The 25,663-nt window shown below is 43.2% G+C and overlaps 1 protein-coding gene and 3 long non-coding RNA genes across 10 annotated transcripts in view; 2 read left to right on the top strand and 2 right to left on the bottom strand.

Moving 5' to 3' along the window:
* The window catches only part of LOC127002710 (dual 3',5'-cyclic-AMP and -GMP phosphodiesterase 11-like), a 134,971-nt gene extending 118,494 nt beyond the window's left edge, over positions 1–16,477 (top strand). For 4 of the 5 annotated variants that reach the window (XM_050868796.1, XM_050868795.1, XM_050868797.1 and 1 more), the window contains 10 exons: positions 247–482; positions 1,007–1,106; positions 2,258–2,344; positions 2,615–2,782; positions 3,589–3,698; positions 4,540–4,728; positions 7,276–7,417; positions 8,076–8,150; positions 9,344–9,427; positions 14,562–16,477. In XM_050868796.1, coding sequence (XP_050724753.1) covers positions 247–482; positions 1,007–1,106; positions 2,258–2,344; positions 2,615–2,782; positions 3,589–3,698; positions 4,540–4,728; positions 7,276–7,417; positions 8,076–8,150; positions 9,344–9,427; positions 14,562–14,744 — 1,374 coding nt within the window. In that variant the 3' untranslated portion in view covers positions 14,745–16,477. The remainder of the gene's footprint in view (positions 1–246; positions 483–1,006; positions 1,107–2,257; positions 2,345–2,614; positions 2,783–3,588; positions 3,699–4,539; positions 4,729–7,275; positions 7,418–8,075; positions 8,151–9,343; positions 9,428–14,561) is intronic. The other variant, XR_007756454.1, reaches the window with a different exon arrangement.
* Positions 7,188–24,312, bottom strand: LOC127002711 (uncharacterized). 2 transcript variants are annotated; one of them, XR_007756456.1, is made up of 5 exons: positions 24,206–24,312; positions 17,109–17,161; positions 14,545–14,670; positions 8,841–8,927; positions 7,188–7,426 (listed from the first exon to the last, which is right to left on the bottom strand). It is a non-coding gene; the product is annotated as an uncharacterized LOC127002711 (long non-coding RNA). The 2 variants fall into 2 exon arrangements; XR_007756455.1 differs by having other exon boundaries at positions 7,188–7,398.
* On the top strand, positions 17,168–22,342 carry LOC127002713 (uncharacterized). Of its 2 annotated transcripts, XR_007756459.1 has the most exons (3): positions 17,168–18,443; positions 18,541–18,645; positions 18,739–22,342. It is a non-coding gene; the product is annotated as an uncharacterized LOC127002713 (long non-coding RNA). The 2 variants fall into 2 exon arrangements; XR_007756458.1 differs by having other exon boundaries at positions 18,541–22,342.
* On the bottom strand, positions 19,942–24,164 carry LOC127002717 (uncharacterized). Its single transcript, XR_007756463.1, has 2 exons — positions 23,498–24,164; positions 19,942–23,274 (listed from the first exon to the last, which is right to left on the bottom strand). It is a non-coding gene; the product is annotated as an uncharacterized LOC127002717 (long non-coding RNA).
* Positions 24,313–25,663: the final 1,351 nt, after the last annotated feature.

Genomic DNA, 25,663 nt, shown 5'->3' with positions numbered 1-25,663 from the left:
AATTTTAAACTAATTTTAAACTCATGATTCCAAACTCTTCATCCTAAACTTATGATGCTAAATGGCTCAGCATATCAGTTAGTACAGTCTCAAGTTGCCTCGAAGCAGAAGGACGGAAGCATCACCAACAAATCTTTCTCTTCCTCCGTGATTGATTGATTGATTGATTGATTTGATTGATTTAGAATTTCCTTTATGGCACCTCAACATCTTGGTCATTTGGCACCGAATCTTCCTCCCTGACAGACTGTGTGCATCGCCGACGCTTACCAAGACTCTCGGTTTGACCCGTCGGTGGACGAGAACACGCCCTTCCGCCACAAGTCCATCCTGTGCATGCCCATCAAGAACACGGACGGCAAGATCGTGGGCGTGGTGCAGCTGGTGAACAAGTTTGACAACCTCCCCTTCACCAGCAACGATGAGAACTTCCTGGAGGCGTTTGCGATCTTCTGCGGCATGGGCATCCACAACACCAACATGTTAGTGGCGGGGCGGCGTTTAGGGTCTTGTTTACTTGTGTAGAGGGATTCTTATTGTTTTGACAGTGACAGGGTTGTTTTCCCAGTCAGTAAAGTCATCCACAACACCAACATGTTAGTGGCAGGGCAGCAGCGAGGGTCTTATTTACTTGTGTCGAGGGATTCTTATTGTTTTGACAGTGACAGGGTTGTTTTCACAGTCAGTAGAGTCATCCACAACACCAACTTGTTAGTGGCGGGGCGGCGGCGAGGGTCTTATTTACTTGTATAGAGGAATTCTTATTGTTTTGACAGTGACAGGGTTGTTTTCACAGTCAGTAGAGTCATCCACAACACCAACTTGTTAGTGGCGGGGCAGCAGCGAGGGTCTTGTTTACTTGTGTAGAGGAATTCTTATTGTTTTGACAGTGACAGGGTTGTTTTCCCAGTCAGTAAAGTCATCCACAACGCAGACATGGTAGTGAGGAAAGGCAGTGTTGGCAGTCTTCTTTACTTACTCTTATGAATGTTATGCACCTTTGCAGGTACGAGAAGGCGATTACGGCCATGGCCAAGCAAAAGGTGACGCTGGAGGTGCTCAGTTACCACGCCACGGCCCCGAGGAACGAATCACAGAGACTAATGGTGAGTTTGAGTGTTGTTGACGCTTCTTGTTCTATTTATTGTCCTTGTGTTAAATTTCACTTCATGCCACGGCTCCAAGAACTGAATCCCACAGACTAATGGTGAGTTTGTGCCGTCAGTGGTGATTCTGAGCTTCGTTGATGTTTCTGGTTTTGCTTACTGTTCCTGTGTGAAATTTGTGTGTGTGTGTGTGTGTGTGTGTGTGTGTGTGTGTGTGTGTGTGTGTGTGTGTGTGTGTAGCCAATCCACACACACATACACATACCCGGGAATCGAACCGTCTAAGAAGTACATCCCAGAGACTTTGGTGAGCTTGGTCATTGTGTGTCTTTTGTTTACTGTACTTGTGGTAATGTCGGTCATATGCCTAAGTTGATGACTCGAGAGCTGTGATCTATATGACTGAGGAATTAATTGCAGCACCTCTAAAAATTACATCATGCAGAATTCAACTCCTAGGGCCGTATACTAAACATTTCGTCGCCCAAGTACACATATTTGACAAGGCTTTCGTAGGAGTTTTGGGCATTTCCAGAAGTAGTTTTATGACCCTGGTGGTAGTTTGACCCTTCTACTGTACCATGAACCTAAAGAAACGCTCATTGGAACCCGATTGATCCCCTCTTTGACCTTTCGAAATAGCTGATGTGAGACGCGAAAGTATCTTATAATACCGACCCTAAACTTGCCCTGAAAAATATCATTAAAAATATTACTTTCAAATGAGTACATAGAGTAAAGAGACAGGAAGGAGGTTAACCTGTCTGCTGCGATTGACACTGATTTTGCCTTCACTGGTAGCCTGGTAACATACACTACCAGGTCTTTCACTGCCTCTGTGGTGGATAGTGGAGTGTTTCCCATGTGGTATTGGTGTGCTGGATATCCCCTCCCAAGGTGCAGGACTTTACATTTCTCTTCATTGAATTGTAGCAGCCACTTTTTGTTCCACTCCTGCAGCTTGGTGATGTCTTCTGGTAGGAAATCCACAGTCAAGGGGTTAACAGCAGACTTGTTGATCCAGAAACTTATCATATTCATCTTCATTATATCCTGCATTCTACCGTTTCATGTTTGCTTATGGTTTGAGAGGCTGGTAGTCAATACGAGTAAGTGTACAAAAAGTTTCTAATGCAGTGTCGTCCTTGCAGAAAATGAAGATCCCGTCAGCCCAGGCGTTTCAGCTTTACGACTTCAAGTTTGACGACTTCAGCCTGGACGACGAGGGGAGCCTGAAGGTGAGGCGGACGGGCTGGTCATGTGCAGACATTAACTTTATTTCATCATTCTTTATCTTATGGTTATTAGTGTATTCCATTTTCTTTTCCTTCCTTCCCTCTTATTTTCCCTTCCCTCGGGGTTGTGTCCTGTCTCCTGGGATCTGTTCATTTCTCCTATAATTCCTTCCCCTTCTGTCTCTCCGGCATATGACCACAGATGTTGCGCCGACTTTCCCATGCCTAGACAACCTCATCAGTTCTGCTCTCTCTCTTTCCCCCTCAAAACAGGCGTGTCTGCGGATGTTCCTAGACCTGGACCTGATCGGGCGCTTCCACATCGAGTACGAGGTGTTGTGTCGGTGGCTGCTCAGCGTCAAGAAGAACTACCGCAACGTGACCTACCACAACTGGCGGCACGCGTTCAATGTGGCGCAGATGATGTTCGCCATTATCACGGTGAGGCGTCTTATAGTTTCCATTTACGTATATTAATCCTGTCCCTCATATTTGTTTCTATATACTCACGGTGACGCGCTTTATAGTCTACATTTACATATATCAATCCTGTCCCTTATATTTGTTTCTATATAGTCACGGTGAGGTGCGCAGAGTCTTGTGGGAGAGTTTAACCCGGTAGCAGTGACGGGCCAAATTTGTGGCTTTATCATATACCAGCAACGGGCCAAATTTGTGGCTTTACCATATACCAGCAACGGGCCAAATTTGTGGCTTTACTGTGTACCAGCGATGGGCCAAATTTGTGGCTTTACCATATACCAGCAACGGGCCAAATTTGTGGCTTTACTGTGTACCAGCGATGGGCCAAATTTGTGGCTTTACCATATACCAGCAACGGGCCAAATTTGTGGCTTTACTGTGTACCAGCGATGGGCCAAATTTGTGGCTTTACCATATACCAGCAACGGGCCAAATTTGTGGCTTTACTGTGTACCAGCGACGGGCCAAGTTTTTGCCATGATATAAACCCCAAAAATAGATGATGCATAAACTGATCACAAATGCGTTGATATATATTATGAAATGGTTTGCGTGAGTGATGATTTTTTCTCATTTTTCTCGCTTAGAGGGGCCTTTAAGAAACATGATCCCCGCAGCTACCGGGTTAAAAGCCTCTAATGGTACCCAGAAAAAAATATCGGATGGCATAGTTTGTGTTTCCATTGCCTGGCTGTCAATGAGGACGATGTGTTGCCAAGTTAAGTCTGCCTTCATGGCGTACAATCTTCCTCTTCTTCCCTCAGACGACCCAGTGGTGGAAGGTCCTCGGGGAGCTGGAGTGTCTGGCGTTGCTGGTGGCCTGCCTCTGCCATGACCTGGACCACCGCGGCACAAACAACTCCTTCCAGATCAAGTGAGTTGGTGCTGGAAAAATTTCTTACATACTATTTAGGGTCGTATTAGAAGACATTTTGCTGCCCAAGAACACACATTGGACAAGGCTTTCATAGGAGTTGTGGGCATTTCCTGGAGTAGTTTTATGACCCCGGTGGTAGTGTGACCCTTCTTCTGTACCATGAACCTGAGAAGCATATATTTGACAAGGCTTTCGTAGGAGTTGTGGGCATTTCCTGGAGTAGTTTTATGACCCTGGTGGTAGTGTGACCCTTCTTCTGTACCGTGAACCTGAGAAGCATATATTTGACAAGGCTTTCGTAGGAGTTGTGGGCATTTCCAGGAGTAGTTTTATGACCCTGGTGGTAGTGTGACCCTTCTTCTGTACCATGAACCTGAGAAGCATATATTTGACAAGGCTTTCGTAGGAGTTGTGGGCATTTCCTGGAGTAGTTTTATGACCCCGGTGGTAGTGTGACCCTTCTTCTGTACCATGAACCTGAGAAGCATATATTTGACAAGGCTTTCGTAGGAGTTGTGGGCAAATAGGAGTAGTTTTATGACCCTGGTGGTAGTGTGACCCTTCTTCTGTACCATGAACCTGAGAAGCATATATTTGACAAGGCTTTCGTAGGAGTTGTGGGCATTTCCAGGAGTAGTTTTATGACCCTGGTGGTAGTGTGACCCTTCTTCTGTACCGTGAACCTGAAGAAACACTTACTATAACCTGATTCACCCGCTCTTTGACCTTTAGAAATAATTGATGTGAGAAGCAAAAGTGTCTTATTATACCGACCTTCCCTGTGTGAATCTCTCCCCTTCCCCCATCACTTCCTCACCCACTGCCTCTCTCCCCCCAGGGCGTCCTCCCCCCTGGCCCAGCTGTACACCACATCCACCATGGAGCACCACCACTTCGACCAGTGCGTCATGATTCTCAACTCCTCCGGCAACCAGATCCTGAGCAACTGCACACCGGACGAGTACTCCAGAGTCATCAGTGTGCTGGAGGACGCCATTCTGGCCACGGACCTCGCAGTGTACTTCAGGTATGGGCCCTGGTGTTCTGTGTGGGGGTGGTGTTATGGTGGTCATTTGTCCTTATTCTTAAACGCACCAGTCTCCCAGTACGTCTATTTCCTAAGGCCACAGAGAAGATTAACCGGGTTTTCGTGGGTCTTTTTCCCGTTCAAGACGCAGAAGTCGTGTAAAACTATCACCAGCATCACAAAACAGTCCATTAAAAATCCAGCAGCTGCTTCAAGAGTCTCTTCTCAGCTCAGTTTCTTTATCTGATGACTAGTAATTGATATTGTGAACAATGGGTCTGTCTTCTGTTAGTTTCGTCAGTTCAGGCAATGCAGAGGTAAATGAATAGATAGATTAGTAGACAGATTAATTGATGAATAGATAGATGAATAGAATTGTGGGCATGAACTAATGAACAACAGGTCTGTCTTCTGTAAGTTAGTCCAGGCAATGCAAAGATAGATTAATATTTCTTTCCATTATTAACATTATTAGATCAGCTTACTCCGTTTGTTAGGGCATGAACTAATGAACAACAGCTCTGTCTTCTGTTAGTTAGGTTAGTCAATTCAGGCAATGCAAGGATAGATTAATATTTCTTTCCATTATTGACATTATTAGATCAGCTTACTCAGTTTGTTAGGGCATGAACTAATGAACAACAGCTCTTTCAGTCTTCTGTTAGTTAGGTTAGTCAATTCAGGCAATGCAAGGATAGACAAATATACTTTCCATTCTTAACATTAGATCAGCTTCCTCAGTTTTAGTTCATATATATCGAGCTGTTTTGGTAGTGATGGTTTGAGGTTCATTCATTAAGCCCGCCTATGATGAAGCTCTATCTTTGTTCATCTAGCTCTGTTTTTGGTTCATTTGGAATATTTCATTTAGAGGAGAAAGGAAAAGGTCTTATAGTTTCATTTTAGAGGAGAAAGGAAAAGGTCTTCATAGTTTCATTTAGAGGAGAAAGGAAAAGGTCTCATAGTTTCATTTTAGAGGAGAAAGGAAAAAAGGTCTCATAGTTTCATTTTAGAGGAGAAAGGAAAAGGTCTTATAGTTTCATTTTAGAGGAGAAAGGAAAAGGTCTTCATAGTTTCATTTAGAGGAGAAAGGAAAAGGTCTCAGTTTCAATTTAAAGGAGAAAGGAAAAGGTCTCATAGTTTCATTTTAGAGGAGAAAGGAAAAGGTCTCATAGTTTAATTTAGAGGAGAAAGGAAAAGGTCCGTTTCATTTTATTTATTTAACATCGTCCACTGTGTTTTGTTTTCCCCTTTTTTCTTGGATACCGCCGTGCATGTGCAGGAACAAGGCAAGTGGGAGTAGATTCAACCCTTTAGAGTCCAGTAGTAGGCGAGGGATTGCCTTTGTAACAGCTCCCACTTATGATCCTTATTCTTGATTGGCGTTGTTGTGTCCTTTAGTTTTGCTCAATTTTCTTTTTTCTTCTAGAGCAAAGCAAAGTGTCAGGCTGAGAAGCTAACCTCGTGTCTCCCTAGGAACACGTTATGCTGCTTGTTTGTAGTGTAATATATGCCATGAATCCTAAAAGCGTTGACTTCCTGTTATGGGGGTTAGTTTTCTTTGAGTAACTTAGAGTCAGAGCCAATTTCACAGTCCAACACAGGTTTTGTAATCGCCCGAACCAAACTTTTCAATCTTCTACGCTCCATAATGGTTAGGTTTTCAATGCAAGAGCAGATACACAAGGGATTTTCCGTGTAGTTTCCTCAAATTTCTTAACTTAAACATGAAGACCAAACACTACACAAGGAATTTTCGAAGTCTTTGTGTAGTGTTTGGTCTTCATGTTTAAGTTAAGAAATTAGAGGAAACTACACAGTAAATCTCTTGTGTATCTGCTCTTGCATCAAAAACCTAACCATTATGGAGTGTAGAAGATTGAAAAGTTTGGCGAACTGTGAAAGTGGCCCCAAGTTGAAGCTCATGACCCCAGCTATGTACTCCAGCCAACGTTGATGTTCAAGACTAGCCAATGAACGGCTTTTCCCTTGTAGGTAATTGAGTTGATTAGGTTTGAATATTTTATTTTATGACTTTACTCTTGAAGAATTTTGAAAACAGACAACTGGAAACTACCAAGGAATGATTAACCCTCTAAGGAGCTCTTCCCTCATTCTCCTTCTTCCCTAGAACTTAACCCGGTACCAGTGACGGGCCAAATTTGTGGCTCGACATAAATCCCCCAAAATATAGGATGCATTAACTGATCACAAATGCATTGATATAGGTATATTATATAATGATTTGCGTGAGCGATGATTTTTTCTCATTAATTCGCTTAGAGGAGCCTTTAAGAAACATGATTCCCGCATCTACCGGGTTAAGAGATTTACAAAAGGGATATTGTTGAAGTTAATGCAAAGGGGACACTTATATGAGAGCAAGTATAGAATAGTTTCAAAACGTATACCAGAAAAAAAACTATAGGAGAGCTACTAAGGAGAGAAAGACATCCATAAAGGCAGCAGGCAAAGTTCTTATAATTTCTGTATCAAGATAACACTTCCAAAAGGACGCTGTTTACCACCCCCGTCTCCCCCCCACAGGAAGCGTGGCGGGTTCTTCAACATGGTCAAGACGCAGGATTATGAGCTGAGCCACGAGGAGGTGCGGGAGCAGGTGCGCGGCATGATGATGACCATTTGTGACATCGCCGCCATCACCAAGCCCTGGCCCATACAGAAGCAGGTAACACAGCTGGTCACATTAAGTATATATTAAACAAGTACCAGAAATTAAGGTTAACTGAAGAAAATAAATAAATACTGAAAACTAAAACAAAATGAGTAAAGTAAATATTTAACTTCTTCAATCCAGTGTTTACTTAAACTTTTGGTAATTTTCTGAGGTTTGTCATAAAAAGATATTGTAACTAATCAATTTGTGCCAGTCTGAGAGAGAGAGATTTACATAGAAAATCAGACCACATGGTCCAGACTTGGTGGTCTGTCCTTAAACCTATGTGATTATACATTAATCAGAAGGCTCCAAAATGTTGCATCTCAAGTTTAAACCTTAGTGATTTTACATTAGTCACATAGCTCCACAACTTTGCTTTTTTACTTTAGTAAATTTAATAGACTATTAAGTTGAAGGAAGTGTCAGTCAAGCTTGTTTTTAAGGAGTTAGTAGTGTTGTACTGTACCACTGAAGGTGGGAGCTTAAGCCATTCTCGCACCTTGGTTGGCGAAGAAAAATTTGGTGCAGTCTGAATTTACTTATAAACAGTTCCACCACCTAAAATGATCTAACAATAAATGGAAAAAGCATAAAAGAGTAAAAAGAAATGTGGTTTACTGACAATTAACCAGACACCTTCGTATTAACGGCTCTCTTCTCCCCTCAGGTGGCCGAGCTGGTGGCCGGGGAGTTCTTTGAGCAGGGCGACATTGAGAAGGAGGAGCTGAAGATCACCCCAATAGTAAGTGTGGCAGAATGGTTAAAATGAGGTGTGATGTTGGAACTAGTATGAGATGTTACACTCACCGATTACTGATGTATGTGTTATAGTCTGCTCACTTAAGTCTGACCCAAGCTGACAACATAAACCTAAGCGTGTTCGTAAGCACAGTGCAGATTCGCAGAAAGCTTGAAAGCCATAGCAGTAGCCAATCAGCACTCGGCTTGCAAACACGCTTAGGTTTATGTTGTCAGCTTGGGTTGGACTTGAGTGAACAGACTATAGTGACAGTGAACAATATGGATGCGGTTCTTACACAAGGTTGATTCAGTAGATGCCATTGCTTCCTCATCTCTAAGACCCTTGCTAAGATCAGGTGTTGATGCCCTTAGTACCCACACTGACGGTCCAACACAGTGTCATTGTGAGCACCCAAACCAAACTATATTCTCCGTTAATACCACTCAATACCAGATCCTAAAGAGAGGTTTTCTGTGCGGTTTCCTAAAATTTCCTCCTTTATATTAACACCCAACATCATACAAGGCATTGTGGTAGTATTCTGTGTTTGGTTGGGCAGCTTACAAACTTGCTATACCTGGACTGTAAAACTTGCCATAATTCTATATAATAATCTTTTAGCTTTAAGTCTGTCTAGTTGCACATCACCAACATACAGAAGCACACAATTACTAAGCAGATTTAACCAACCTTACTGATGCTTAGATGTCACGGCCTTGAGTTCATGTGACAAAGCTTAGGCGTCAGGATCCACAACATGGACTTGAAAAGCAACATCTGCAAAAGAAGAATTATTTATATATGGGCAGCAGAAATAGGGTGTTTGCCAGTTCATAAACTCCTTCCAATCAGTACTCACTCAAGAAAATTAATGGTATGTTAAGAAAAATTCAAAATAGTTTCCTTATAATGTGAGTACAGATAGCAATGGTAAGAATGAACCTAAAAAACACTTGTGAGAACCCGACTGACCTCCTTTTTGGCCTTTGGAAATAGTTAATGTGAGAGGCAGAATCGGCTAAGGAGACACTGATCCAACAAAGAGCTGGGAAGGGCAGTAGTAGGTCTTAAGAGCCCACACACTCAACATATGTTAACTCAGGATATATTATGTGCTTAGTCCTGTCAGCTAAATCTTTTTACTCGTCCTTCTGTAAAGCACTACGTAACACCATCTCCTTCTTTCCCCGCAGGACATGATGAACCGAGAGAAGAAAGACAAACTACCCGTCATGCAAGTGGGTTTCATTGACTCCATCTGCTTGCCGGTGTACGAGGTGAGTCACGTCAGACAAACACACAGACAGGCGTTAAAATATTTTGAAGCTTATGAGGTCCGTCGTACTCTCAAACACTTAAGCTCTTACACACCCACATTTGATAAGACTTTTGTAGGATTTGTGCCAGGACTTCCATGGCTAGTTTTATGAGTCTAGTCTTAGTCTGATCAACTTCAAAAAGCGACAATACTTGGCATGACAAGGTAACCCCATGTCTTAACCCTATACGTTCCGACCCCTTGAGATTTTTCGCCCTCGTATAGCCAGCATCGTATTGATTTTTCTGAACAACAATAACGCTCGTGAACACTAAGTACTGGAACCTAATCAATGGTGTAAAGCAATAGTGAATAATGAGTGAAAAGAAACTCTCAAGAAATAAAATCCTTTGCTCCCTCTTCCTCCTATTCTTCCTTCTTTTCTTCTTCTTCCTCCTCTTCCTATTCTTCCTTCTTTTCTTCTTCTTCTTCCTCTTCTTCCTTCTTTTCCTCCTCCTCTTCTTTCTCCTTTTCTTCTTCCTCCTCTTCCTCTTCTTTCTCCTTTTATTCTTCCTCTTCCTCTTCTTCCTCCTCTTCCTCCTTTTCCTTTTCTCGCTAGCTTCTCGCCTCTTTTTCTTCCTCTTCCTTTTCTTCTGCCTCTTCCTCTTCTTCCTCTTCCCTTCCTTCTTCCTCTTCTTCTTCATCTTCCTCCTCTTCCTGTTCTTCCTCCTCCTCCTCTTCTTCCTCTATTTCCTCCTCTTCTTCCTCTTACTCTTCTTCCTGCTCTTCCTCCTTTCCTTCCTCCTCTTCTTCCTCCTTTTCCTCTTCTTCCTCCTCTTCCTCTTCTTTCTCCTTTTCCCTCTTCCCTCTGTTCCCCCTCCTCTTCCTCTTCTTCTTTTTCCTTTTCCTCTTCCTCTGCTTCCTACTTTTCCTCCTCTTCCTAGCTTCTCGTCTTACTCTTCTTCCTCATTCTTCCTCTCACTCTTCCTTTTCTTCTTCCTTCTCATCTTCTTCTTCCTTTTTCTTGATTTTGCTCTTCTTCTTCCTCCTCTTCCTCTTTCTCTTCTTCCTCCTCTCCCACCTCTTCCTCTATTTCCTCCTCTTCTTCCTCTTCCTCTTCTTCATCCTCTTCCTCCTTTTCTTCCTCTTCTTCCTACTCTTCCTAGTCTTCCTCTTCTTCCTTCTTCCTCTTCTTCCTCCTTATTGTCCCCTTCCCTCTTTTCCTCCTCTTCTTCCTCTTCTTCCTCCTCTTCTTCTATACTTTTCCACCTCTTCCTAGCTTCTCGTCCTCTTCTTCTTCCTCTTCTAGCTTCTTCCTCCTTTTCCTCCCCTACCTCTTCTTCTTCCTCTTCCTTTTCTTCTTCCTCTTTTTCCTCCTCTTCTGCATCTTCCTCTCCTTCCTCTTCTTCTTCCTCCTCTCCCTCCTCTTCCTCTATTTCCTCCTCTTCTTCCTCTTCCTCTTCTTCATCCTCTTCTTCCTCCTTTTTGGTGATGATGGTGATGGTGGTGATGATGATGGTGGTGATGATGGTGATGATGGTGGTGATGATGATGGTGGTGATGATGGTGGTGATGATGGTGGTGATGATGATGATGGTGGTGATGATGATGGTGGTGATGATGATGGTGGTGATGATGATGGTGGTGATGATGGTGGTGATGATGATGGTGGTGATGATGATGGTGGTGATGGTGATGGTGGTGATGATGATGTTGGTGATGATGATGGTGGTGATGATGGTGGTGGTGATGATGGTGGTGGTGATGATGGTGATGATGATGGTGGTGATGGTGATGGTGGTGATGATGATGGTGGTGATGATGGTGATGGTGGTGATGATGATGGTGGTGATGATGATGGTGATGATGATGGTGATGATGGTGGTGATGATGATGGTGTTGATGATGGTGGTGTTGATGATGGTGGTGATGATGATGGTGGTGGTGATGATGATGGTGGTGATGATGGTGGTGGTGATGATGGTGGTGATGATGATGGTGGTGATGATGATGGTGGTGATGGTGATGGTGGTGATGATGATGGTGGTGATGATGGTGATGGTGGTGATGATGATGATGGTGGTGATGATGATGGTGATGATGATGGTGATGATGGTGATGATGATGATGATGGTGGTGATGATGGTGGTGATGATGATGGTGGTGATGGTGATGATGATGGTGATGATGGTGATGGTGGTGATGATTATGGTGGTGATGATGGTGGTGATGATGATGGTGGTGATGATGATGGTGATGATGGTGATGATGATGATGATGGTGGTGATGATGATGGTGATGATGATGGTGATGATGGTGATGATGATGATGATGGTGGTGATGATGATGGTGGTGATGATGATGGTGATGATGATGGTGATGGTGGTGATGATTATGGTGGTGATGATGGTGGTGGTGATGATGGTGGTGGTGATGATGATGGTGGTGATGATGATGGTGGTGATGATGATGGTGGTGATGATGGTGGTGATGATTATGGTGGTGATGGTGATGGTGGTGATGATGATGGTGGTGATGATGGTGATGATGGTGGTGATGATGATGGTGGTGATGATCGTGATGATGGTGATGATCGTGATGATGGTGATGGTGGTGATGATTATGGTGGTGATGATGGTGGTGGTGATGATGGTGGTGGTGATGATGATGGTGGTGATGATGATGGTGGTGATGATGGTGGTGGTGATTATGGTGGTGATGATGGTGGTGGTGATGATGGTGGTGGTGATGGTGGTGGTGATAATGATGGTGGTGATGATGATGGTGATGATGATGGTGATGATGGTGATGGTGGTGATGATTATGGTGGTGATGATGGTGGTGGTGATGATGGTGGTGGTGATGATGATGGTGGTGATGATGATGGTGGTGATGGTGATGATGATGGTGGTGATGATGGTGGTGATGATTATGGTGGTGATGGTGATGGTGGTGATGATGATGGTGGTGATGATGGTGATGATGGTGATGATGGTGGTGATGATGGTGGTGATGATGTTGTTGATGGTGATGATGATGGTGATGGTGATGATGATGATGATGGTGGTGATGATGATGGTGATGATGGTGATGATGGTGATGATGGTGATGGTGGTGATGATGATGGTGGTGATGATGATGGTGGTGATGATGATGATGGTGGTGATGATGGTGGTCGTGATGGTGGCGTTGATGATAAGTGTCAGAGGCCAGTCATAGGCTATTTGACCGTTTGAACCTAGCTCCCTCTCTTCCATCTTTCATAGTATTTTTTATTACGCTAAATTTCGCTTTCCTATTCGTCTTGATATCCCAAAATAATCTCTCTCTCTCTCTCTCTCTCTCTCTCTCTCTCTCTCTCTCTCTCTCAATGCATCCAGGTCCCCAAAATAAACCATACGAGGCCAGTGATTTATAGAAAGTAATTTTTTTTTTGCCGATAAGAGTATATTTGCTTATATTGAAAGGAACTGAATATGAATGACATGAATATTTCGCAGCAAGTGACACTGTCACAGATATTATTTTGGGTAGTCTCATTGTGGAGTGGTTAATATATATATATATATATATATATATATATATATATATATATATATATATATATATAGAGAGAGAGAGAGAGAGAGAGAGGCCAGTCATAGGCTATTTGACTGTTTGAACCTAGCTCCTCTCTTCCATCTTTCATAGTATTTTATATATATATATATATATATATATATATATATATATATATATATATAGAGAGAGAGAGAGAGAGAGAGAGAGAGATGCCAGTCATAGGCTATTTGACCGTTTGAACCTAGCTCCCTCTCTTCCATCTTTCATAGTATTTTTTATTACGCTAAAAAAATTTTTGCCGATAAGAGTATATTTGCTTATATTGAAAGGAACTGAATATGAATGACATGAATATTTCGCAGCAAGTGACACTGGCACTGATATTATTTTGGTATTATCATTGTTGCCTGGTTAATATATATATATATATATATATATATATATATATATATATATCTATATATATATATATATATATATATATATATATATATATATGAAAGATGGAAGAGAGGGAGCTAGGTTCAAACGGTCAAATAGCCTATGACTGGCCTCTCTCTCTCTCTCTCTCTCTGTCTGACTCCAAGCACGTACGTTTTTACTTTATTAGCTATATATAGGAATTGTCTGGCCAAAGTACAAGAAATTAACATATGTACGAGACACAGTTATCACCTTATGGTAGTGTCAAAATAAGTATTGTATGTGCCATAATTCGTCATCGCCTCGCCGCAATCACAAGCTCGTGTCGCCAACTGCCGTTGAATAACTCTCGTACACAGCGGGCTGTGTACATGTTTTTATTACAGCTAGCTTGTTTGTTGGTCTGTTTAGTGTATCAGCTAAAGCTTTGTTAACATAAAAGATGCAGAACATGCAGTATAGCACTATACAATACAGGTATATTAATACTTATAACAGTAATAATATCGTCATCCGGAGGCGTTTGAACGTTGGTTTTTTTTTCACAGCGTATCGCCGTGCTTCAAAATGATTCGCGTCGGTGTTTCTAAATATTCGTGTTTAGCAAGATAACGGAGGCTCCTATGGTTATTTTTGATATCGCATCTTAATCTACGGTATTTTCTACGTTTATCAGTAGGTCTGTTTTTCTTTTAAACTTGGTAATAAAAAAAAAATGATCGTTTTGACAAAAATCCTCAGGGGGGGGCAAATGTGGCCCGGGTCGGAACGAATAGGGTTAAAGCCTTCTGGACCGTATGTCCCTGTCTTGGGCTGCTACACTTACAGCCTCTAGGTCAGTGGTTCTTAAACTGGGGGGCGCACTCCCCTAGGGGGGGGCTCTAGCCTTGAGGAAAAAATTGTTATTTCTGTTGCAGGAATATTTTTCATCTAATGAAGTGTGGGCTAATATGCAAGGGGGGAAGGGAGGGAAAGATGCATGCAGGAGGGGGCGTGGAAGCAAAAAGTTTAAGAACCACTGCTCAAGGTTCTAAAAAGTTTAGTTTAATTTTTTTAAGACAAACCTGACCTTTGTAGTATTCTTGCTAGGCCTTTGCAGAGTCATAAATCTGACCCTTGTAACCTTCATCTAAGCCAAAAAGTAATACTAACCTTTGTAATCTTCTCAGGCCTTCGCGGAGATGACCCCCGACCTTGGGCCGCTCCTGGACGGCGTGCGGCACAACCGGCAGCAGTGGCAGAAGCTGGCCGACGAGGCGGCCGCCAACAAGAACATGCCTGGAAACAACAATAACAACAACAACTACACCCTCAACAGTGACCGTGAGAGAGGCGGCGGGACGAACAATTGAGTGTGTGCCGTAATGCCAAGTGCCCTTCCCTTGCCAGCCACCGATGCCGTGGACACAAGTAGAGGTTAAGCGAGTGGGGGATTACAAGAGGGACGACTAGGGTGTTGTGCCGTGACTCCGTTGTTTCTGGCGGACCCAAAAAAGTGAAGTGCGGACCCGAGTGACGGACTGCCATGGGTGGAGTGTGTGCGTGCGTGCGTGTTCAGTGTCTTGATAACGTACATTGTGGCCTTGCCCGCCGCTATGACTTCTGCGTCTCTCCTGTGTTGCCCTTCCTCCGTACTTGTGTGTGAACAGTTCAAAGGCTATTAATAGTATGTATATGTTTTGTACTTCTGACTCTATATAAGGTTCACCATATCTATATTGAATCTAATGAACTTCTGTGCTACGTATAAGCGCGAGGAGGAGCCGTGTATTCTTATCACTTGGTTGTACAACAGATTCATCTTTCATTTTCGGCATAATAATATTTAACGCTAGGGCACTCCTCTGCCTGAGTAGTGGATGTTTTTATTCAGGAATTTCATCAGGAATGTGCAATATTCAGAGCGCGTGTACGGCTCATTATTTATTGGATAGGGACGGCCATACGTCTTCTTGTGTTCATTCAGAGTTCAACAAGTGGGCCAAGGGATGTGACGGTCCCGGATGTGAGGGGGGGGGAGGGAGGAAAGGAGGGGAGCTGTACTGACGGACCTCCACACAGTCTATTCATCTAATAAATAACTGGATATGTACTTCTGTCATCTCTTGAGTTGCCTCCTTCCACCCTGACTCAGCTGCTGCCTCCTCCACCTTCAAGTGATTCATGCCCATCCAGGAACACTGAACTTTAGATGCACAAATGTTCCCAGTCAGGGTTTTATGACACTCACTGGTCCTTCACTACTGCCTCTTATTGTTATTATTTTACACAGTCCCAGAGTTATGAGTGTGTTCCTTTCTTTAAGACAAATAATGCAAGTGTTCTGTTCTTAGTTCTGTCTGTTCCTAAATCCCAGTCAGGGCTTTATGCCACTCACGGGTCCTTCACTACTGCCTCTTATTGTTATTATTTTACACAGTCCCAGAGTTACAAGTGTGTTCCTTTCTTTAAGACAAATGCAAGTGTTCTGTTCTTAGTTCTGTCTGTTCCTAAATCCCAGTCAGGGCTTTATGACACTCACGGGTCCTTCACTACTGCCTCTTATTGTTATTATTTTACACAGTCCCAGAGTTATGAGTATGTTCCTTTCTTTAAGACAAATGCAAAAGTTCTGTTCTCAGTTCTGTTCCTAAATCCCAGTCAGGGCTTTATGCCACTCACGGGTCCTTCACCTCTGCCTCATTATTATTATTTATGCAGTCCCTGAGTTAGGATTTCCTTTCTTGAAAACAAATGCAAGAGTTCTGTTTAGTTCTGTTCCTTAAGTCAGAGTTCCATACGAGTTCTGTTCCTTAAGTCAGAGTTCCATACGAGTTCTGTTCCTTAAGTCAGAGTTCCATACGAGTTCTGTTCCTTAAGTCAGAGTTCCATACGAGTTCTGTTTAGTTCTGTTCCTTAAGTCAGAGTTCCATACGAGTTCTGTTCCTTAAGTCAGAGTTCCATACGAGTTCTGTTCCTTAAGTCAGAGTTCCATATGACATCCGTAGTTGTGGCGCCATGAAGATATAGCCCAATCAATTAATCCTAACTTTAGATGCAAATTCTTAAAGTTAGACATCAGTTGGATTTCTCAAAGTCAAAATGCTGAAGAAATGGCTGGCAATTAACATCATATTTAGATTTATGTTTAGGACCCATGACAGGGACTTACCACTTAACCCGGTAGCTGCAGGGATCATGTTTCTCAAAGCGTTTCTCTAAGCGTTAAAAATGAGAAAATATCATCACTCACGCAAACTATTTCATAATATATAAACGCATTTGTGATTAGTTTATGCATCATCTTGTTTTGGGGGTTATATCATGGCAAAAATTTGGCCTGTCGCTGGTACACGGTAAAGCCACAAATCTGGCCTGTCGCTGGTACAAGCCACAAATCTAATCTGGCCTGTCGCTAATCTGGCCTGTCGCTGGTACACGGTAAAGCCACAAATTTGGCCTGTCGCTGGTACACGGTAAAGCCACAAATCTGGCCTGTCGCTGGTACACGGTAAAGCCACAAATTTGGCCCGTCACTGCTAATGGGTTAACATCATATTTAGATTTATGTTTAGGACCCATAACAGGGACTTGCACACTTAAAATTTAAAAGAGAGCAACATGACAACTTCCTTCATTCTACACTGCACAGAAACTTTGGCCTTGGTGTCTCTTTGTCCTGGCTATCTCATGATCTGGTAATGACCTAGTACTTCATCTGGTACTTCATCACCCACCTCCCAGCAAGCCATAGAGAGCAGCACATCCCCTCGCACACTCCTCCTGGGCCCTGGAACAAAGAGACACCACAAGTTAACACAGACAAACCACACCACCATGACAGACTAAAAAAAAGGCGGGGGAACTCGGAAATGAATACTGTCGAGGAAAAAGAATATGATCTCTCTCTTTCTCTCTAAAAAAAGATGGCCGTGAAAAACAAGAGATTAGAAGAGGGAGAAAATAGGTCGCCCGCAGCAAGTTAACACAAGCAACACACGACCTCTAGGGAACCACAAGATTGCAAGCACCAGTTATCAAAGAGCTAGAGAACCACTGATGAAGTTTGGCTCATTTGAACACCCTAAGAGATTTAAAAAGTAAAACATTGATAAGATTTCGCTCATTTGAAGATCCTAATGTTAGCTAAACACTGAAAATTTGGCTCATATGAAGATCTTTGGAGTTATTTATATCAAAGCTGGAAAAAGGAAACTGATAGAATCCAACTCATTTCAACATCCTACAAGTTATTTGCTAAAGGATAAAAAATGGAAAATGTTAGTTTGGCTCATTTGAATATCCTGGGTTACTTATTAAAAAAAAGTTAGAAAATCATTTGATAAAGTTAGGCTTATTCAAACATCTCAAGAGTTAATATGTCTTGCGATTCTAGTCCATTAGATTCCTTGCTACAAGACTTAGGACTATTATATATTAGAGTTTCATAGAATATATTTAATGGCACAAGCTAGATTTTCAATTCAATACATTTACTGTCGAAACATTACACACACACACACAAAAAAGTAGCGATCTATATATTTTCGGCCATGGTGGTGCTTGTGGTCTGCATGTTTTTAGAGGACTTGATTATCATATTTAATTTTTTTAGTCATATGGGTTCAAGTAACGGCCTATTTATATGAAGTTATCTGCATATTTCCAGTTGTAAATATCCTAATACATAAAGGTGCCATATCATTCTCTCGAGGGAAAGCATATCACACACAGCTTTTTTGCCCGATATTCTCAAACATTTCAGGGCCTGCACACCCATGTTTGATAAGGCTTTCATAGAGTTTGTGTTAGTTGTATATCCACAGGTAGTTTTATGAGCCTAGTGATAGTTTGACAAGGCTCTACATGCACTCACATTTGGAAAGGCTTTGATAGAGGTTGTGTCGGTATGTCCCTGGGTAGTTTTATGAGCCTAGTGATAGTTTGACAAGGCTCTACATGCACTCACATTTGGAAAGGCTTTGATAGAGGTTGTGTTGGTAATCCCATGGGTAGTTTTATGAGCCTAGTGATAGTTTGACAAGGCTCTACTCACACTCACATTTGGAAAGGTTTTGATAGAGGTTAATTGTGTTGGTAATCCCATGGGTAGTTTTATGAGCCTAGTGATAGTTTGACAAGGCTCTACACACACTCACATTTGGAAAGGCTTTGATAGAGGTTGTGTTGGTAATCCCATGGGTAGTTTTATGAGCCTAGTGATAGTTTGACAAGGCTCTACATACACTCACATTTGGAAAGGCTTTGATAGAGGTTGTGTCGGTATGTCCCTGGGTAGTTGTATGAGCCTAGTGATAGTTTGACAAGGCTCTACATACACTCACATTTGGAAAGGCTTTGATAGAGGTTGTGTTGGTAATCCCATGGGTAGTTTTATGAGCCTAGTGATAGTTTGTCAAGGCTTCTGCACCATGAACGTAAAGAAGCACTCATGAGAACCCAACTAATCTCCTTTGTGGCCTTGGGAAAGAGTTTGACAAGGCTATCGTATAGGTTGTGTCGGTATGTCCATGGGTAGTTTTATGAGCCTAGTGATAGTTTGACAAGACTTCTGCACCAAGAACGTTAAGAAACACTCATGTGAACCCGACTCATCTCCTTCGTGGCCTTGGGTAACAGTTATCGTGAGACCCAAAAGTGTCTGAGAATACGGGCCTTTGTAGTACTCCTGTTTTTCATCGAGGGAGAAGGAAGGAAGCGTCATTCATAGCATTAATATATCGCCTCATCTACGCACACTCTGTACCTGCTGCCGCATATGTTGTGACTCCTCGGTAGAGTCACAACCGTTCACGCAATGAGGTGGATCCAGGGAGAACACGCAAGGGGGCATGTTTGGGGTTCTTGGATGTAACTGCTGTGTTATAAGCCTTCCAGTGAGAGCTCATAACGGAGGAAGCTAAACAAAACTGAACCGAGGGATATTTCTGCCTGTTTTCAGCCTTACAAATGGTTATCAAATCAGGAAAAAAATTATATGAGAAACTAACTAACTGGGGGATAAAAGTGAGGGATATTTCTGCCAGTTTTCAGCCTTACAAATTATATGAGAAACTAACTAACTAAAATGAGAGATATAAAAGTGTGGTTTTGCAGAAATTAAGTTGGATTACAATGCTTTATTTTTACTTGAGTTAGATAGTCAGTGTGTCTCCAGCCTTCCAACTATAATAGAAGAATGATTATATTAGGGAAAGCTACTTAACCCAGCAGCAGCGCGGATCATGTTTCTTAATGGTCCCTCCAAGCGAGAAAAATGAGTAAAAATCACCCCTCACACAAACCATTTCATAATATACATCAAAGCATTTGTTATCAGATTATGTATCAGCTATTTTTGGGGGTTTATATCAAGGCACAAATTTGACCCGTCGCTGCTACACGGTAAAGCCACAAATATGGCCCGTCACTGCTACACGGTAAAGCCACAAATTTGGCCCGTCACTGCTACACGGTAAAGCCACAAATTTGGCCCGTCACTGCTACACGGTAAAGCCACAAATTTGGCCCGTCACTGCTACACGGTAAAGCCACAAATTTGGCCCGTCGCTGCTACACGGTAAAGCCACAAATTTGGCCCGTCGCTGCTACACGGTAAAGCCACAAATTTGGCCCGTCGCTGCTACACGGTAAAGCCACAAATTTGGCCCGTCGCTGCTACACGGTAAAGCCACAAATTTGGCCCGTCGCTGCTACCAGGTTAAAGGCTAAACTTAGGGATAGAAGTGAAGTATTATGGAAATTAACATCCATTACCACACTTCATTTTTACAAGGGTTAACTTTTCACTTTTTTTTTTGAGGGGGGGTGAATTTTTTTACAGGTATTTTTATTTCCTTTCCCAGGTTCAGTTCAAGGTATTTTTTCCATTCTTGATATGAGTGAGTACCCAGCCAAGTCTGTGCCATATTTTCTTCCTCCCGTACAATACGATTCTTGCCATCAACTAACTGACTGAGATTATTATACTTTGTTATCTCAGTTATTATACCATCCAAGGCTCAGCAGGGCAGCATAGTGACTGATAGAGCAGAGATAAAAGACCAATGCTATATACCTTTCATTTATTAGATGTACATTTTTCTATACTCAAAGCCTGGTCTTGATCTTGATAACTAATGTGCAGGGCATCTGTGTAGGTGCATAACACGCATATAAGTAATATTAGTAATGATCTGCCCTGCACGGGGGGGGGAGGCTGTTTTATCACGTACACTGTAATTACCTTCTATTACATGGTCTTGTGACATGGATAATGTTTAATAGCCCCGGTAGGGGACTCCAGCAGCCATGCCATTTTGCCACAAACAACCCTCTTGCTAACCCTCTGCACTTGTCTGATGACCAATGAACCCAGCGCCCTGGATCCCCCTCCCACGAGTGTATTGGGCTGTATGATAAACTGACGGAGCTCTCTGATACAAGAACTGTCAGGCACAACGGTCATTATTATTATTTTTTATTTACGTGTTCGCCTATAGCCCCGGTAGACTTTCTTCAGGGGCCTGGTGTTCGGCCCAAGCCCATCATGGCGCAAGCAATTTTTATAGTAGCGCCATTTATGCTTGGCTCATGCTGCCCCCCGGAACTCATTCTTGATTCACTTGGACGGTTTCTTCTAGAGTCCGGGTTGATGGGTGGTCTTTAGGACAGCATGTGGGTAGTCTTACTCTTAGGCCACTCGCCGGTGACTGAAAAATCCTAGGTGGTAGCGTGCGGTGAATGCAGGGCCCGCACGCTAACCACTCAGTCACCGCCTACCCATACCCAATGCCACACGCGCCCCCTTCATCCTCCCTCATTCACTCGACGCTGCCTGGCGCTGGCTGCTACATTAGTGCTTCATTAATGGTCTGTGCACTGCCGCCCAGCGAGGCGTTAACACTATACTGCCAATTCAATTATTCAGTTATAGTGAACCATAAATACTTAGGGACTTTAATGAAGATTCGGAACTGAATCATAAAAACGTTTGCTGGAATGTAACACATGCACGTGGTTCATGAGTTGACGTACAGCAAACAGCAGGACCTAACCCTTGACTGTGACGGGCCAGCAGCACGGCCCTCAAGGATAACTCTTACGCACGTCTTTCATCACAACCATTTCCTTTTTTTCTCAGCCGCCCCACCTTACGTCTCACTCATTTGATTCACTTTTTTTATTCATTCTGCATCGCCTCAATTGTTCTCCCTCCACACAGCCTATTCAAGAGGAAAGCTAGGGGACTTGTTAACTCAAGTGGTTCTCAACCTCGGGGAAATTCCCTCACCTCGGGAGGAAATTTCAGGGTTTCAGGAGGGGGTGGGGGGAATTTGGGTAACAGAATGGCAGACTCCAACATTTGTAATATTGCTCTCTCTATTGCCTTCAAGCTCCCCGGGGCAGCATAATACGCAGCAAACATCGGATACCTGCTGCAGCCTATTGGACCGTGTGCCACAAGCCATAGATAGGGCTGCCACATTTATACGCTCTCCCAAGGCCTCATGCAACAGGTATCCCCCCCTTCCACCCCCCTCCAATGATGTGTAGCCCCTGCAGCCCCGCCTACAGGGGAGGTAGACACGTGGTTTTGAGTCAGGCGATCTTGAAATGGGGGAGACATTCTGACATACGGTGAAGAGGGAGCACTGCATGGGCATAAAAGGTTGAGAGCCACTTGGACTTAATTATATCATCGTTTCCTCTCCATCCTTTCCTTTGTCATCAATTCTTTCTATCATTGTTTCCTATCTATATAATTTCCTTTATCATCTATTCCTTCAATCATCGTTCCTCTGTTAGACACTTTAATATATCAGGCCAGCAGACTATATGTAAGTAGAGAGGAAATTAATAAAAAAAGTTTGGGTTTGTAAAAGTACTTGACATATATCTTTTACATTAATCTGTTGCTGTATATTTGGACACTGAAGGCTACCTATGTGAATAAAAGTGAAAAACTGAACTCGCGTGCCTGATGAATCCCGTATGGTGAACCTATACGTAGAGAGAGAGAGAGAGAGAGAGAGAGAGAGAGAGTAGGGTGGGGTGATATCCTAGGCTTTGATAATTTACCAAGTGATCGTATTTTCTCTAACATTAAAAAAAAACAGTAAACGACATGTAAAACGAGAAAAAAGCAGCAGCGAGACAGAAATGAACACCGAGGCCACGCGCAGCAAGGTACGATTCTGCTGACGCGAACTCCTTATAAAAAATAAAAAATAAAATAAAAAAATCGCATAAATATCAATTAAAAGTGGAGCAGATACAAGCGAGTCGTCATGTGGCAACACCGCGTCAGCTGAAGGCGGAAGAGTTTTTAAAAACCCGCTGACCTTTAAAAATGGCGGTAGCAGTAATCGACGCGGAGTATGCCTTGGAGGAAGAATACGTATTATTCCTCCAAGGAGTATACAGGATGGCGCGCTGGAAGCCATTCAACCCTTAACTCTCTTTTGATCTTCTCTAGAGGCATATTGAATCACTACAGCGGGCAACCTCGATCGTAATGAACTCAAGATTGAATATCGTCCAAAATAAATAGGGCCTTAGTATAGATAGAACACATCGGAACACATAACGTTAGACCACAAAAGTCATTACCAAGCCATTTGTGGTTGAAAATACCAGATTGCTTTAACCACCAGACAAGTTAACTGTTTCGAGGGGTGACTCGTGCAAACACTAGCGGATGACCAGTAACGACTCAACGATCATCAACACTAAGGTTCACATTTTTTAAACATTTCCGAGAACACATAATTGACAAGGCTTTCGTAGGAGTTGTTGGCATTTCCAGGGGTAGTTTTATGACCCTGGTAGTAGTTTGAGCCTTCCTCTGTACCTTGAACCTGAAGAAACACTCATTAGAACCCGACTGACCCCCTCTTTGACCTTTAGAAATAGCTGATTTGAGAAGCGAATGTCTTATAATACCAGCCTAAGGTTCACGTTTTTAAACATTTCCGCGCCCGAGAACACATATTTAACAAGGCTTTCGTAGGAGTTGTGGGCATTTCCAGGGGTAGTTTTATGACCCTGGTAGTAGTTTGAGCCTTCCTCTGTGCCTTGAACCTGAAGAAACACTCATTAGAACCCGACTGACCCCCTCTTAGACCTTTAGAAATAGCTGATTTGAGAAGCGAGTGTCTTATAATACCAGCCAAAGGTTCACGTTTTTAAACATTTCCGCGCCCGAGAACACATATTTGACAAGGCTTTTCGTAGGAGTTTTGGGCATTTCCAGGGGTAGTTTTATGGCCCCGGTGGTAGTTTGATCTTTCTCCTGTACCATGAGCTGAAAAATAAAACATTCACGAGGACCCGACTGCATGATCTCTTTGGCCTCTGAAAATGGCTGGTGTAAGGGGTGGGAGGGAGCGTCTGACAATACTGAGCTATATAACACGTGGCTTGCTCGTGTGCTCTTTCCGACACCCTCAGCCCCGTTGTTGGGCCTCCTCCACTTGAAAAAAATGGGCATGTCTCTCTACCCGCCGTCTTTCTCCCTATCAACGAAATACCGCCCCCCCCCAAAAAAAAAAAAAAAAAAATGCTTCCCCACTCAACTCGTTTGACTTATTTTTTTAAGAAATGTGAATTGCGTGTGTATGGTGTTTGAGTGGTACTTTGGAATAACTGTCGTACATACTTCTGGGACCACTGCGGTAAATCGCCATCCAATTTAAGTGTTTCGAACCGCCGAGACGAAGCACTAATTAACAAACCAGGCTGCCGTAGTTCGTATTTCCAAGCACATACATAGACAAACAATGAACCTAAGTAAATACAATAAATACAACGAAGGTACTGTAGTGTTGCTTACCTTTGGCAGTGCTGAGACTAGTTACGGATATGGACCACCGCGGAGCACCAGCGGCATAACCTCCTCCACTGAGCACCTCTCGACGACTGAGGTTGCGTCATTGTTGTGGGAGGAGGCAGCTTGAGTCCAACGTTGCCAGATTGTCGTACTCATCCTCCTGTTTCCTGATTTCCGACCCCAAAACTGCCTCCTCGACCCCAATAACTGCCTTCATATATAGTTATCGTTAAAATGGTTAATTATTGGTGTTTTTTTGGCAATAGCTATGGCTCAGAAATTGGTAAATACGAGGCTCTGAGTACGATAATCTGGCACCGGTGAGCTTGACCTTGGCTTGACCCAGGCATGCGCACACCCACCACCTGCCCTCTAAAATGACCCCTGCCCGTTGATGATTCAGCTTTAAACGTGATAATTAAGAGGCCCATTTAACCTCCCCTTCTCGCCCATTTGTATCAGGGAGTTTGAACTGACCTTGGATGACCTCACTCCAAAGCCTGTTCCCACTCCTGTGTCCTTAAGGTCCCATGTGAAGTTAGGCGAGCCCCTCAACCTCCTTTATGTGACCTCCTCCTCGATTCTCCTAGGCATCCCCCCCCCCTGTGCCCCCGAAAGGTTCCCGTGTCGGTTACCAAGAAAGGAGCACATGAGAAAACTTATGTGCCTATACTTATGTTCTTATGTCAGGCTAGGCGAGGGCCATATGGGGATACAGGGCAATAATAGTTCATCGGGAAATTAATGTTCTTTTACTCTTATGTCAGGTTAGTTCAGCCCACAGTCGAAATACCTTCCTTCATATTCATCGTTCTCTCCTGTCTCTTTCATCTCATCATCAGGATCCTCTTCTTCTTCCTTCTTCTCATCTTTATCTTCTCCCTTCTCTTTCTTCCCATTTATCTCACGCCCTCCTTCCTTCTCCTTCCTCCTCTTCAGTCATTCGCATCCCCCCTCTGTTCCCGCGATGCCCCCAGCCAGGTCCTCCCCGTCAGGTTATCAAGAGAGGGACATATGAATACAGGTCATTAATAGTTCATCGGAAAATTCATGTTCTTATGTCAGGTTAGTTGAGCCCCCAGTCGAAAATCATGTTGTTCTCTTAATTCATGTTCTTTGAGGTCTTATTCATATTCTTATTGATGTTCCTTGAGGTCTTAGTCAGGTTAGTTGAGCACCCAGTCGAAAATCATGTTGTTCTCTTAATTCATGTTCTTTGAGGTCTTACCCCTCCCCCACCCCTACTGTACCCCAGACGCCCCCAGACAGATCCTCCCCGTCAGGTTATCAAGAGAGGGACATGGGAATACAGGACATTAATAGTTCATCAGAAAATTCATGTTCTTATGTCAGGTTAGTTGAGCCCCCGGTCGTCCTCCCTCCCCTGTACCCCCGACGCCCCCAGACAGATCCTCCCCGTCAGGTTATCAAGAGAGGGACATGGGAATACAGGACATTAAT

Source organism: Eriocheir sinensis, chromosome 24 (genome assembly GCF_024679095.1).
Source record: "Eriocheir sinensis breed Jianghai 21 chromosome 24, ASM2467909v1, whole genome shotgun sequence".
Taxonomy (NCBI): domain Eukaryota; kingdom Metazoa; phylum Arthropoda; class Malacostraca; order Decapoda; family Varunidae; genus Eriocheir; species Eriocheir sinensis.
The sequence above is the reverse complement of the archived record's forward strand: the minus strand, read 5'-3'. Positions and strand labels throughout refer to the sequence as shown.